At 40.8% G+C, this 15,581-nt stretch overlaps 1 protein-coding gene across 2 annotated transcripts in view; it reads right to left on the bottom strand.

Annotated features, from left to right (window-relative positions):
• Positions 1 to 15,581, bottom strand: part of LOC147338623 (synaptosomal-associated protein 25-A-like) — a 41,113-nt gene that overhangs the window by 4,273 nt on the left and 21,259 nt on the right. Inside the window, exons 4-5 of one of the 2 annotated variants that reach the window (XM_086313248.1) lie at positions 8,202 to 8,250; positions 2,407 to 2,524 (exon numbers count right to left, since the gene is read on the bottom strand). In XM_086313248.1, the coding sequence (XP_086169374.1) occupies positions 2,407 to 2,524; positions 8,202 to 8,250 (167 nt within the window). Of the gene's footprint in view, positions 1 to 2,048; positions 2,167 to 2,406; positions 2,525 to 8,201; positions 8,251 to 15,581 lie in introns of both variants that reach the window. The other variant, XM_086313166.1, reaches the window with a different exon arrangement.

Below are 15,581 nucleotides of genomic sequence, written 5' to 3'. Positions count from 1 at the left end.
AATTTAGTTTGGTTTTCAGCCAATTACAGCCCATTTGAGGCAACACAAATTCACCCACCAGGTATTCTAGACATGCTAGAATTCTTTTTCTCATGCTATTTGACCCAGGGTTGCCATACAAACAGTCTCAATCAAATGAAACATATGACGTAACCACAGGATTACATAACTACTGGTTTACAAAAGGGAGGACCAAAGAGCCATAGAATAGACAAGCTCTGAACCCAAAAACCAAATCTTCTGGAAGCAGAATAAAGACGGATTTTAAATACACCCAAATATTAAATATTCTCCAAATGGGAAAAAGAGACTTTACTCATACATAATGACTGATGTGTTGAAGTAAAGCGAAAAGGATAGTGCTAATGTCAATGTCACTGTGTTGGACAATAATTATCTGTTGTTCAAATGTAATGTCATTTCCAGATTAGATCTAAAAATTGTTGCTTTACACACTAAAGGCAAACAAAAATACTAAAAAAAATACCAGTTAAGTAATACAGGAATAAAATCAGATATAACATAAAAATCATTTGTTTGGTTCTGTGTAATCCTTTCCTCAAAAACAAAAGAGCAAGTTTTACCCAACTCCCCATATTCATGGCTTGTACCTTTGTACATACAATGTGCATATTGTTAATCATTAAGACTTCACTTTATTCACTCCCAGGCAAATATCTGAGAAACACTTTGGGTGTAAACCAAATGAAAATAAAAAATATAATTTTCTTATATATACTTTTGGTTTGTAAGCCACTTGTATTTTCTATAGCTCTGAAATAGTATAACCATATCCAGCAAATGTATTTGTTCCAGCGTGTAGTATGCTCAGACATGACTCAGCAGCCATAGTTTGGCTGCTAAAAGGGTAGAGAACAGATCACACAGGAGTTTGGCAAAACTGACATTAGCAATCCAACTTAACTTTAAAAAGTAAATATACAGATTTAAGAACTTTAATACTGAAACAGTGGTCAGAAAAAAGAGAACAAGTTTGCCTAACTCATGCATGAGACTGTAATGTGCAGGGCAATGTTGAGGGAAGAGAGGTAGGATTCAATCTATAATCAGAGGTAAGGTTGTAAATTTTCCCAGCTTTCACTTCCTTAAATATATATATGTGTTTATAAGTGATACAATAACACCTTTAGTTACACTCTACAGAAGCATAGAGTCCTTCCTACTGTCACCAAATTCATAATTTCCTCCAAACAAATTCCTGGATCACTGGGGGTTGCTCTCTAATATTGTAGGGTCTTGAACTGACATGGATAGAGTATTTAAAAATGCAGATTTTCACCACAATGTCTGCAAAAAGGCAAATAAACACATTTCCAAAAGGCTAAATGTGAAATATAAAACTTTAACGTATGTCTCTGAACTGGAGGACCCGTCAGACTGACTGGCTGTGACTATCAAGTAACTGTGTAACCCAGGATAAGCTTTTTTTTACTTGATAACAATAACAGCCAGTAAAACAAAGTTACCCTTTTTCTTCAAAGAGTCCTATTGTTATAAAAAAGAAAAAATAGAAAAAAGCTTGGATTCATTTGAATGCACTGAGGCATAACCAATTATATATCTTTATGTAAGGAGGCGACTAACTGATTTGTTTCTTGGTTGGACTTTTACACAACGTGATGCATCATGCTGCAGGACGTTAGGGTGGGAGTTTGGGTAGGGTTTGGAGTGTTTCTGTGGCCGAGATCCTTGCAGATGCTGCTCCCTGCTGGAAGAGAATCTCTCATCCAATGTGGAATGAAGGGCTTTTGACAGCTGCTGAGGCTGGACAGAAAATACAGTGGCATCCGTATGTTGTTCATGCATGCACACATTCTCTCCCTGCAGAGTCTTAATTTAAATAATCTGTCTCACACTCGTGCATGCAATGCTGGTGCCTGTTCAGAGAGCGTGCTGTTGTGGCTGTAGGCCTGACTGCTCACACCACAGTTCACCATGCTCTACACACCAGAAGCAGGCAGATGGATAAAGAGGCAGGTAGGCAGGCACTGAAACACATGCAGTCAGGCGACATAGGCAACACCTACTTGTTACAGGGACATGAACATAGACCACAGAACTGTCCTAGATTGTTCAAATTCTTTTCTGCATCCTTCATGTCCTTATTGATTTGGTCCATCCCCTCCTCGATGCGTTCCAGTTGTTCTGATTACCAACACATTGTCATTTATCCCAGCAAAAGAACGTAAGCACGTGAGAAGAGAAGAGAGGAAGAAATTGCAGGGTGGAAGGAAGGGGATGGGAGTAGAGAAGGGGGACAAAGGAGAGAAGACAAAAAAAGACATTGACTGTGACAAGAGAGACATCAGACATCACCATCACCACCACCACCACCATCACCAGCACTGGACAGGCAAGAGCGCACGACTCCTGGCCGGTACCTACTTTTTAATACATGGGCATATCAGACCACAGCATTGTCCTATATCTTTTAAATCTTTCTCGGCCTCCTTCAGGTCTGCGTTCACCTTGTTCATGCCCTCTTCCACACGATCAAGTTGTTCTGGTGAGGACAAAGGCATGAGAGTGTTGAAATAAAGTTGACTGGTTTGTATCGAGGGCTGGCGCTCTACGCTAGATTGCAAGAGGCAGACTGTGTTTTGCTAGATGCAGAAGGCAAAGCGGGCAAAAAGCATTAAAAGTATCAAATGAACTTTAATTTTTCTTCATCTGGAGCTTTCCATGTGACTTTTAATTGCATGCATTTCTCGTGATAGCCTTTTTTTCCCTACCTCCATGGGATCATCTTTTCTCAGTAAGTATTTGATGTGAGTGGTGCTGAGAATCAGTAGCAGTATGCTTCATCCAATTCTGCAAGTGTACACAAGGACATTTATTCTGCCACCTTAACTGCTTAAATATTACTGCATGTCAGTGAGAATAGAAATAGATGACAAAGAGAGTGAAAGACAGAAATTCATGGCTTAGGTGGCTGAGAAGCCTGAGATCCAAAAGGAACGAAAAGAAGAAAAAAGGATCAGAAGAGGCAGAAAGGGCCAAAGATTATTTAAAAGGTCTCAAAATATGATAGGTTAAGTACAAATTTGGACGGACTATTGTTGAAAAAAACTATTACTGTGCCTGTGTAAAGGCATATCGGAGGGTTTAACAACACAATGCCGCATGCAAAGCATTAAACAGGCTTCATTCAGTATTAATGCCACAGAAAAAGAAGGTAATGCCATCTATAGGTGCCACCATAGTAGTTACTCTGGTCATTCAAACTGATTGAATAATCCAGTCATGGCGCCTGCACATTTTAATAAAATCCACCAGTGTATTATTAAGACAAAAGGAAACAATGTATCGATTTTTCAGTCTCAAGCCTGGCTGTAACTGCGTGATGTAGATAGAAATGAAAGCTGTCTGACACTGAATTCACCCTACCCCATTTATAAACTGAATCCCTGGATAAGGAGGAATATCTGGTTCCAGATTAGTCTTATTATATTTAATTGAGAACACCAAGAAAATCTCTCCCGAGTTTTCTTACGTCAGTGTGATACTATTTTTGTAAAACTGCAAAATGTCTACTTAAAAAGAATTCTTCAAAGTATCCTCAGATCCAGATCAATTTCAAGAGTTAATCACGTCAAAGTTAGCCCAAGTTCCACCTCTATAAAAATTTCCTTGCAAATGAATTCATAACCTTTTAAATAATCCTGCTAATAAAATGACAGACAGAGAGGCTCAGACATATCGCTAAGCAGAAACCAATATTAGTTAAGAAAATGGAAAGGATAAACTTCAACTCTTTATTAATAAACTAGTTATTATGAACATATGTTACAGCTGTGCCTCCTGAAACTGCCCTTGTGTGGGCGTGGTGTTTTTCTCCGCCTCCTCCTCTCTTGCCACTCCTACCCCCTCTGTTTCTCTCACTCTCCTCTCTCCCCAGGAGACAGCTGCTCTTGGTTAGCCTGGTTTGCCACCTGAATCCAGTCAGCAATCACCTCTGAAGCTATCTAAGCTGGGGATGAGCTGTGAGCAGGGGGTTTTTCTCTGGTGTTCCCACATTGGGTGTCGCAGTTGTCGGGAGAGATCCTATAGTGTGGAAGCAGTGTGCAGTGTAACTGCTTCACGTGAGTAGTGTGGGCTTGTGGGCCTCGGCAGCAGTAAAGCTAGCTGCTGCTAGTGACAGGGTGAGCTTGTGGGCCCCTGGAAGTGCCTCCTCGTGGTGTGGAGTTTTTGTTTGGTTGTTGTGTCCTGTGTTGTTGCAACCTTTTTCCTTTTTCCAAGTGTTATCGGTAAAACGGCGTTGCCGGCTCTTTATGTTAAGATTATCTATAATAAAGACTTTTATTTACTAAGAACACCTGTCTGTTCTCCTTTCATTCTGTTCTGGACTCATTTGTTACTGGTCCCCTTACTCGTATGCCTAGACTCCTTCGGGGGGGACGTAACAACATAAATCATGACAAAATCGTTATGCATGTTCAGCCTGCAGGGGCCGCATTTATAAAACGGACTGACCTTGATTTAAATAGAAAACTCCTTCATTATTTATATATAAAACCTTTTGCAAAGTCTAGACTTATGTAAGGGATTTTCTTGCTTATGTATTGCAATTTCCGACACACATCCAAGCCTGTGAAAAGGCTGCTTGCTGAACGCAGCAGTGACACACTCCCAAGTTACATGTTTAGCTTTGTTTGTTAACTCAATGTTTAGTAGACTTTATCTTCTCTATTAGTGGCCATCGTCTGTCTTCACAAAAGGTTTAGTCTTGATTTTTTGAACACTTAGCTTCTTTAATGAATTAAAAATAACTAAATTATTTTTGTGATCTTAAAATTAAGTTCATGGATAAACACAAATGCATTTTGTTTTAAATGGCAACCCCAGATGGAAAACGTGATCGACAAAGTTTAGTGCTGTTTGCAAAAATGTCACAATTGTTAAAAACTCATCCAAGCACAGTTGTGTATAATCCATCAGCCTTGAGTCTGGTTGAATTTAGGTCACACAGCATGTAACAGCCAAGTAGGGAGGGGCTCATTAGCTGCAGTAAGACCTCCATCACAGGTGAGACATCTCTGCAAGAAATGACAAATCTCCTCCGGTGTGACCTGTGCATGAGTGTGCGTGCATGTCGTTTAGTGTAAAGTGCAAAGAGGGATTAGTCACAGCCCAGTTTACACCTCAACAAGAGTGTACTAATTACTACAGGCATGACCAGCCCAGTGATTTTCTTTAACAGAAATATAGGAGGTAATTCTTATATCTATATGTGAAGGAGACACAAATAAATTACCATCAGTAACCAAGAGAGAAGGATAGATGGAAAAAAAGAGAGAAAAGAGAGAAGAGAAAGGCAGTGCAAGCAAGAGAGATGTAGGGTCAGGTACAGAGGACATTCGTTTAGAGGCAGAGGTAATTTAAATCTCTGCATTGATTGTTGTCCTGTTATTACAGCAGTGAGCTGTGTGCTGTGGCAAGAGTTACTCAGGGGGAAAGTAGATGTGAGGAAAGAGAGAAGAGGAAAATAGGCTATCTGTTCTTTTGACAGGCCCATTACTGTAGGCTGCTCTCTCATGCATAGAACTGCCTGCTTAAGATACAGACATATTTCCTATATGGAGGACCAGAATTAAATAACAAAATGTGATTTCACTATAAATAAAATTGAATGTGCCACGAATAACATAGTAAGATGTGACAGAACATGGTATTTTATAGTTTGCTTTGTAAATGTTTATCTGATGTTTGTCTTTAATGAGATAAATATGGTAAATGTAAAACCATTAAAAAATAATATTCACAAATAAATTCATAATTCATAAATATAAAGGGAGATAAATTAAAATGGGAGCGAAATTAAAGCACAGAAGGATTAATATAAAGCTAAATAAATACATTAGCAAAAATAAAAGTAATATTTATTTATAATATTTGACCTGAAACATTTAAGTGTGACACATACAAAAAATACGAAATCAGGACAGGGGCAAGCACTTTTTCACACTTTTTCAGCAAATGACTAAATGTTTAGATATATTTACTGGATATTAACTGTACATATTTACTGAGAATTTCTTTCTTCCTCCTTTGTTTGTTATTATAGCATTTCTGGCTGCCTGTATTTTTACTTAAAACTCTTTTACGCATAATCCATGAGCCTTGTGTCTCTACATGCATCCACGAACCAGCAGATTTTGTGGTTATTAAAGGCAGAAAAGTAGTCTTCAAATATTATTATGAAGGTTGGAAAAACATACAAATTCAGTCAGTTTCAGTATGTTATTAATTTTAACTTCTGTGGGACTCAAACCACTGACCTCTGACTGGTAGTAGCCTTCACTGAACTTCATTTTCTTCACACACTCTAATGCATGTTTCACAGAGTTTGTGCAAAAAAACCTTTCCATAGTTCTAGCACACTTTTTAAAAATAGTGAGGACTCTCTGCAAACATGGAGACTTTTTCAGAGACGATAGTGTTCATACACTTTAAAAAATTGTGGAAAAAACTCAGAACTAACATAACCATTGGTGTTAAACAGTAAGAGGTCTTATTTCTATCTATAAGCAAAGTGTTTCATTCATGCAGTCAAGCTAACATGCTAACTGTGTCCATTTAAAACTAAAGCCACACACACAATGTTTTGCTGTTGTAATGTTTAGCTCTTTAATTTCAGCTCTACTCAGTTTACACTTTTTTTTAAGTGAATCTTAATAAATTGTCACATGGACTGTTTCATTCACTGTATTCTTCATTCTAAACAGGTTTTGCAAAGCTAGTGCTTAGAGCTTCCAGTTAAGCTAGCTAGTTGAGCCACACATGATGGTTACTGGGTGTCTGCACAACTGGCACAACAACATGTATTACATCATGCATAAAATCTCCAGTTACACTTATAACTAGGTTATGTTTGAGTTTGAAAACAGCTGGAGTTACTACGCTCTGACAGTCCGCATGTGTTAATTAATACTTCAGAGTGATGTACATGTGTGTAGTTTGCGGACAAACAGTGAAGGGATTTATAATCCCTACTTTGAGGGTAAACATCCATGATTTCCATTAATCTAAGTGGCTTTCAAAAGTAATGGTAATCCACCCAGAGTTATGTACCAAGTATTAAGAAATAAAAATACTATACTATACTACTATAATACTTTTTTCCCTCTAAATTTGACTTTGTTGTGAAGTGCATTCAGCTGTTTTGCTCACTGAAAATCTTAAAATGAAGAATCTCCACAGAAAATCATTATTTGTTTGACTTGCTCCCAAGTTACGTAGACAAAAACAGGCCGGAAAAGGCTCTTCTTGAGTCATAGAGTAAATCTCCCAAAAATGACTTTGGTAAGACACATTATCTGTCACTGACTGACCTCTGAACATTTAGACCTGACAATCAGGTGAATCGCAAACATGTTAGCTTGCTTTAACAGAGCAAAGTAAAACATGTACTTAACATACAGCTAAGAAAGAATCCAAGTTTTAATTCATAAGGTGTAGGGCTGCAATGATTGTGAAATGTGGGCTAACATCAATGTGTAGTGTTAAACTGACTAACAGCTGATGCCTGTTTATGTTGTTATCAACCACTGCCTTTGACAAATCTCATGATATCTGAAGTGGATGGTGAACAACGAGGGGAATATCAGCCTGCATCAAAGCTCAGCTGATGAATTGGTGCATAAACATAAACATGTGACTGAGAAAAGGGCATGAAAGTGTAATACAGGGAGGCAAAGCAGAAGGCAAGCTCAGCAGCACATTCCAGTATACTCCGTTAATCAAATGTAACTTTTTCTTACAATTGTGGCTTCCGCCACTGATAAAAAAAAGTGTTGTGCTGCAGTCAGTTTTACAGTGATTCTGTTGTTTTGGTTTGTATTTTTAAAAAGTCGCATCCCTAAAAGCCAAACTTAATCAATGTTTAGTTCAGCCTGAAATTATGGAAAGAGAAAGCCAAGAAGAAGAAGCCAAGGTTGATCTAGAAGAAGTAAAAGTTGCAAAGGGTCTCCGAACCTGTGGGAACCCCTTCATTTCACTTTTCCCTGTGCAGGTCTGCTGTAAGACCATAAATGTCATTATTTTTCCTTAAACTTGGTCTGAGAATCTAGAGTGTTATACTGGATGTACTGATGACGACTCTCCGATTGTACACCATGAAACTGCAGCAAGAGAGAATCAGGAGCAGAGCAGATAAAAGTGATCTCTCCCTGTCAACTTACCTCCCTGCTCATCCAACATGACGAGAGTCCTGATGCCAGCATCTTTACTCTAACAGACAGACAGAAGGAGAGGTAAGAAGACGACAGCAGAGAAGAGAAGTGAAAGGAAGAAGAGAAATAAAGTTGACAGATGAGTGAAGGTCAGCAGAGCAGAACAGAGCAAAGCTATCAAAGCAGCAGCAAAAGTGGGTCAAATTGCAATCTGAAATCACATTTTTGAAACTGATCCTGAGAGGCACAGCAGAAAACAGCAGGGACATTTTGACAGCTTCTTGCTTTACAAAACTGCTCCTATGTCTGTGTGCTAAATATAAAGATTAAAGCAGATGATCGGCTAGTCTGCTCCGTCCAAAGGTGACAAAAACGCACCTCTGAAAGAAAACCTGATATTTTTATCTTTTAAAATGGGATAAAAGATATTTAAGCAACTTTCAGATGGGTTCGGGGTACAGCTGTCTCCCCCAAAGGAGTAGTGCACCCCACTGAACTGCACAAAATAGGGCAGGGATAGCTCAGTAGGTAAAGTGGTCGCCCCGTGATTGGAAGGTCAAGGGTTTGAATCCACTGAACGGCTACCCTGAGGTACCCCTGAGCAGGTCCCTACACACTGCTCCCCAGGCGCTGGATTGGTGGCTGTACACTGCTTCAATGAGTGAATGGGTTAAATGCAGAGAGTAATTTCCCTACAGGGGATTAATAAAGTATACATTAAAATGTTTTGTGCTTTTTTTTAGTTGTAGCTCGAGAAATATGGTAAAGGAACTGATCGGACTTCCAAATGTCCAAAATACAAAACTAATTGTGTCTAACGTTGTGTAAAAAGCAGGAATCATGAAGGAACCAAAGGATCTGCTACAAACATCCTACTGTCAGGCACCACAGGACGCCCCCAGAGGTCCCACAACAATGTGTGAACAGGCCAGGAAGCAAAACAAAACCCATTACAATTTTTTGGCTGTTTGCTGTGCTGATATGTCTGTACAAAGTATCCATCTTTTGTGTATTTAGTTACATATGTTAAAAAGTTTACACATTTAGAATAAATCAGTCACAAATCAGTCGTATCACTGAAATTGATCCACATCTATATCAATGCTGAAAAAGACTGGGTCTGCATGGGTCTGTATGAGTAAAGTTAAACTGGATGAGGAAATTTTTCTCAGTATAAATAACATTAAAAGACAAAAAACATGAGTTTTGATGAAAGAAATTGATAATTCTTAGCATCGCATTCAGCTGTGCCAAAGTTTGCAGATACACTTGCATAAACCCTATGGGAGGGCGGCTTGTTTCCCCAAGAGGGCTCATGGGAAATGATGCGAGGGCAGCCATGGCCTCAGAACTACAGGACAGGATATCTGACCTCGCCAATTGGCAGAGTCTCACGCGGTGACATCACTTCTTTCTGCATGGCTAGTTAAGGACACATGCTCACAGAGTATCAGGACTTTTTCACACTTCACTGTGAGTCATAAAGTCACAGGATACTGTCCCCCCACCCACCCAGAAAATTTCTACCCAATGAACAGATAAGGCGCTTTCTTTCTTTGCACTTTGTTTTGATGTTAACCATTTGTAAATATGTGAAGCAGACCTCTTTTGATATATTTCTAAGCATATAAAGTCAACTCGTGAAGTAGGAAGAATAAAAATAATGTGATATCTTAAAGGTGAACTTATTTTAAGCTTCTTAGAGGCTCAGTGCTGCATTTGTATCAGTTACAGTCCTTCAGATAAACACAGCTGGTATTGATCTTTCATTCACATTTGCACTTTGCTGTCTGGCTTACCGGTGTGTTTAAATGTGATGCTAAAGGGTCCTTATGTTGGAATCCACACAAGATTAATTGTAAGGACAGATCCAGCATACTATTGCTACAGGTGCCAAAGGACACTTTGTGCGTACTTGTTGCACAACTGTATTTAACACCCTCTCATTACTTTAATCTGTAACAGTACTTTGAAATAATAAAAAATATGCATATTTTGAAACTATTTAAAAGGCCATGTTCAGAGATGGGCTGGGGTACAAACACACGGGAAACACACAGCAACCTGCATGGCATTTTTTTCTAAATTAATTTGGTTACATTAGGCGCTAAAACTACTTGGCTAGAGTTGAGAAAAAAACATGATTTGCATAACCACACTTTACTTCCAGCTCACATGGCACATAAAGGTACCTCGATACTAGTCTGGTCTAATCTAGCCTAAATAATAAAGGTCATAATTAAAAAGCTTCATCAAACTAGCTATGGGATTGCTTTCTGCCCCTCACAATACCGCTGATGCATTTCACGTATTTACCTTGTGATTCAATAACGATACCACAATAACGGCTGAAAACATGGGTTGTTAGTTTGTGGGTTGAAGTGAGTGTACCTCATTGGTAAAACTATTAGTTATACGTCTATTTAGGCTTAGATTATAATTTACAATTCATATCACTTCACTAATAAAAACAGCTTGTATGAATACAAAATAGCATGTTCATCTTGTGTAGTTTACTCTCCGACTTAAGGCCTGACACCGCTCATCAAATCGGATCTCCATCCATCCATCCATCCATCCATCTTCATCCGCTTTGTCCGGGGCCGGGTCGCGGGGGCAGCAGCCTAAGCAAAGAGGCCCAGACCTCCCTCTCCCCAGCCACCTCCTCCAGCTTATCCGGGGGAATACCAAGGCGTTCCCAGGCCAGCCGAGAGATATAATCTCTCCAGCGTGTCCTGGGTCTGCCCCGGGGCCTCCTCCCGGTGGGACATGCCTGGAACACCTCACCCAGGAGGCGCCCAGGGGGCATCCTTGTCAGATGCCCGAACCACCTCAGCTGGCTCCTTTCGATGTGGAGCAGCAGCTGCTCTACTCTGAGCCCCTCCCGGATGGCCGAACTTCTCACCCTATCTCTAAGGGAGAGGCCAGCCACCCTTCGGAGGAAGCTCATTTCTGCCGCTTGTATCCGCGATCTCGTTCTTTCGGTCACTACCCACAGCTCGTGGCCATAGGTGAGGGTAGGGACGTAGATCGACCGGTAAATTGAGAGCTTCGCTTTTACACTCAGCTCCCTCTTCACCACGACGGACCGGTGCAGCGTCCGCATTACTGCAGCTGCAGCCCCAATCCGTCTGTCGATCTCCGGCTCCCTTCTCCCATCACTCGCGAACAAGACCCCGAGATACTTGAACTCCTCCACTTGGGGCAGGAACTCATCCCCGACCCAGAGTGGGCACTCCACCCTTTTCCGGCTGAGAACCATGGCCTCAGATTTGGAGGTGCTGATCCTCATTCCCGCTGCTTCACACTCGGCTGCGAACCGTTCCAGTGCGAGCTGGAGGCCCTCACCCGATGAAGCCAACAGAACCACATCATCTGCAAAAATCAGAGATGAGATTCTGAGGCCACCAAAGCGAAAGCCCTCCGCCACTTGGCTGCGCCTAGAAATCCTGTCCATAAAAATTATGAACAGAACCGGAGACAAAGGGCAGCCCTGGCGGAGCCCATCACCCACCAGGAATGAGTCCGACTTATTGCCGGCAATGCGAACCAAGCTCTTGCAACGGTTGTATAGGGATCGAATGGCCCGTAGCAATGGGCCAGACACCCCATATTCCCGCAACACCTCCCACAGGACACCCCGAGGGACACGGTCAAATGCCTTCTCCAAGTCCACAAAACACATGTAGACTGGTTGGGCAAACTCCCATGCACCCTCAAGTATCCTGGAGAGGATAAAGAGCTGGTCCAGTGTTCCGCGACCAGGACGAAAACCGCATTGTTCCTCCTGTATCCGAGGTTCGACTAACGGACGAACTCTCCTTTCCAGCACCCTGGCATAGACTTTCCCAGGGAGGCTGAGGAGTGTGATCCCCCTGTAGGTGGAACACACCCTCCGGTCCCCTTTCTTAAAGATGGGGACCACCACCCCGGTCTGCCAGTCCACAGGTACTGCCCCTGATCTCCACGCAACATTGCAGAGGCGTGTCAACCAGGACAGCCCTACAACGTCCAGAGCCTTCAGGAACTCGGGGCGGACCTCATCAACACCAGGGGCTCTGCCACCAAGGAGTTGTTTAACTGGCTCAGTGACCTCGCCCCCGGAAATTGGCGGGTCATTCCCCTCATCCCCAGACTCTGCTTCCTCCTCGGAAGACGTGTCAGTGGGATTAAGGAGGTCCTTGAAGTATTCCTTCCACCGCCTGACAATTTTCTCAGTCGACGTCAGCAGCGCTCCGCCAGCACTATACACAGTGCAGGTAGAGCACCGCTTTCCCCTCCTGAGACGTCTGACGGTTTGCCAGAATCTCTTCGAGGCAGTCTGAAAGTCTTTTTCCATGGCCTCTCCGAACTCCTCCCACACCCGAGTTTTTGCTTCAGCCACTGCCCGAGCCGCATTCCGCTTGGCCTGTCGATACCTGTCGGCTGCCTTCGGAGTCCCACAGGCTAACCAAGCCCGATAGTTCTCCTTCTTCAGCCTGGTGGCTCCCTTCACCTCTGGTGTCCACCATTTGGTTCGGGGATTACCACCACGGCAGGCACCAACCACCTTGCGGCCGCAGCTCAATGCAGCAGCTTCGGCAATGGAGACGCTGAACATGGTCCATTCGGACTCAATGTCCCCAGTCTCCCTCGGAATGCTGTTGAAGCTCTGCCGGAGGTGTGCGTTGAATATCTCGCGGACTGGGGCCTCTGCTAGACGTTCCCAGCACACCCTCACTACGCGTTTAGGTGCACCAGGTCTGTCCAGCGGATCTCTTGTGTTATTATCTGCTTCACAGAGACACTGAAATCCAATTTTATGTCCTTCACAGATTTCTTTATATCCATCTGTTTATCGTTCACATTTCCCCTCGTCTGATCTACTCGTGTTCATCTCCGTCTTTCATTCTTTTACTTCATTTCCACCGCTCTCATCTGCTTTGTTCACGTATCACAAACCAAGGAGCAGTTTTTCATTTCTCTTCCTACAGGCCTGACATGACGATAACATCTTTCATAAAGACTTTAATAATCTGCGGGTCCTCGTTTATGAAACCTTTTCAAGTTGCTGCATGAGTTTATTCTTCTCTCTACATCGCTCCGCTGCTGCTACAGGATTGTTATTATTGTTATTTAGATGATACATTTACCACTTCGCTGTTAATCAGTGAATTTCAAAATCAAAGAAAAGTAAAACCTTAAGAGTTTTGCAGAAAACAAACAGCCTGTTCAGCTTTTTTTAAACCATAAAGTCTAATAGTTTTCAGTTATTTAAAGAGCATTTGCAGATGATTTCCACATCACCTACCAGCGTCATGTTATATCACACTACATGACGTAATGTTTTCCTGCCAGTGACTACCAGGCACAGTGAAATCTTCTACAATGTCCGACATGAGTTGTTCAATACACATTAGAGGTTTCTTACTACACTCTGCTATGACATTGTGTAATGTGATGTGTTTGCACCAAGATAATGGTACAGGTCTGGGTTTATTTCTGTCCTTCACATTAGCAGTGGCCTATTTAAGCTACAAACCGCACTTCAGTCTGCCTGGCTGGCCCTTCTGAGCCAAGCTCTCCTTACACACTTTCACTCAGTTTGTGGGTTCGCATGGAGGGCCAGCCACATTAAGAGCTCTTTCCAACCAACTAGACTTAATTGAAGTGCCTTAAAAACCCTCCAAGTCTGCACTAATGCAGGTTTACTAACCACACTTTTACATCTGATATGGAGGAAACTGTGCACTTACAAGTATTAATTCAGTTTGGTTATTTACTGTCTCAGCGATAAAAAATAGCCTTCATCTAAAAGTGGAGTTTTGTTTTTGTGTTTCTAAATGCCAATATTAAAGAAAAAGGAAGACGAAAAATAATGACGCAGGATCATTTTGAAAATCATGTTAACACCTGAATTCAGAGTAGATGCTGAAAAGCCACATAATTATATAACAGCTGTGCAGAGGTTTGTCTTCTGCTTTTATACCTTTGCTCGTCTGTTTTCACCCTGTCTATGTCTTCTTCACCTGATCTACTGGCTGACTCTTTGTACAAACAGTCATTTTATTGTGTCTGTCTCGCTCATTTATCAGTCATTAAAACAAAACAGCGCTCATGTCGCTCATTGCTCCTGTCCAATTTGCACGAGACAACGACATATTACATCAGCGACTGTAAGTGGCAGAAAATTAATGGCTCAGGAATAATAATGATGAATTGACTGGAAATTTTTACAACTGGAAATTAAACATCTGAGCATAAAAGGGGAACTTAGTCAGAAAAGCAGCCTAAGATTTTATTCTGGGATCTTGAAGATGGATGCAAGTTTATTTTAATTATATACTTTCCTGACTATTAGCTTCTGTCATTTTATATCTTCTCCGCTCCCTCAACAGACACTCGCCTGATTTACTCATCTATCCTGTTTTTGGTCTTTGGTTTGAATATGTCATGACTTTCAATACACATGTGGCTCATACTGAAGATAGAAATAAATTATCTGAGCTAAAACTACACATACGTCAGTGACTGTGACTAATCTGTAGGATGGTGCCAGAAAAAAGTGAATGTTCAGATTTATTATACAAGGTTGTTTTTTAATCTGTCAGTTTCTGTTGTTTTAATAATAAAGAAAATAATTATTTTAATAAGTAGGATTACTTCAATAAGTGGGATTATCCTTCAAAACGCATCATTTTTCAAATCATAGCTACCCTACAAATAACACTTAATCTTTACAGAAGAGGCACACACTGTAGAACCAAATTAATACAGTATCAGCATGCTAACCCTTCAGGGACACATATTTAATTTCTTTCGATGTGAATGAAAAGCTTGGTATGTAGAGTAGGTCTCCCAAAGGACTTCCATTTGTCACTCATGGCTTTCTCTCATTAGACATGGTCATTTGTCCAGGGGTTAGTGTGAAGCCATGTCTCCATTTCTGCAGCCAGTGTGAATACACCGATAACTAAAGGACATATGAACAGCTGTTTATTGCTTTCATCTTGGTAGCACTTAAAGCTAGAATATCCTGCTGACATGTAAGCTAAAAGTAAAAACAACAATATCTTGTTTTTTTTCCTGGCTCAATGGAATGACAAGTAATTTAGGCATCGTAGGTAATTCAAATGATACTGTACCATAAGAGAGAAATCTAAATAAGTATAGATTTGGAACTATATATATACACATATATACATACATATATACATATATATATATACATATATACATATACACATATATACACACATATATATATACACACACATATACATATACACACATATACATATACACACATATATATATATATATATATATATATATATATATATATATATATATATATATATATATATATATATATATATATATATATATATATATATATGTGTGTATATG

Source organism: Aulonocara sp. 'chitande type north' Nkhata Bay, linkage group LG1 (genome assembly GCF_057382095.1).
Source record: "Aulonocara sp. 'chitande type north' Nkhata Bay isolate Kocher_YH1m ecotype deep benthic linkage group LG1, A_spYH_male_GT1.1, whole genome shotgun sequence".
Taxonomy (NCBI): Eukaryota; Metazoa; Chordata; class Actinopteri; order Cichliformes; family Cichlidae; genus Aulonocara; species Aulonocara sp. 'chitande type north' Nkhata Bay.
The sequence above is the reverse complement of the archived record's forward strand: the minus strand, read 5'-3'. Positions and strand labels throughout refer to the sequence as shown.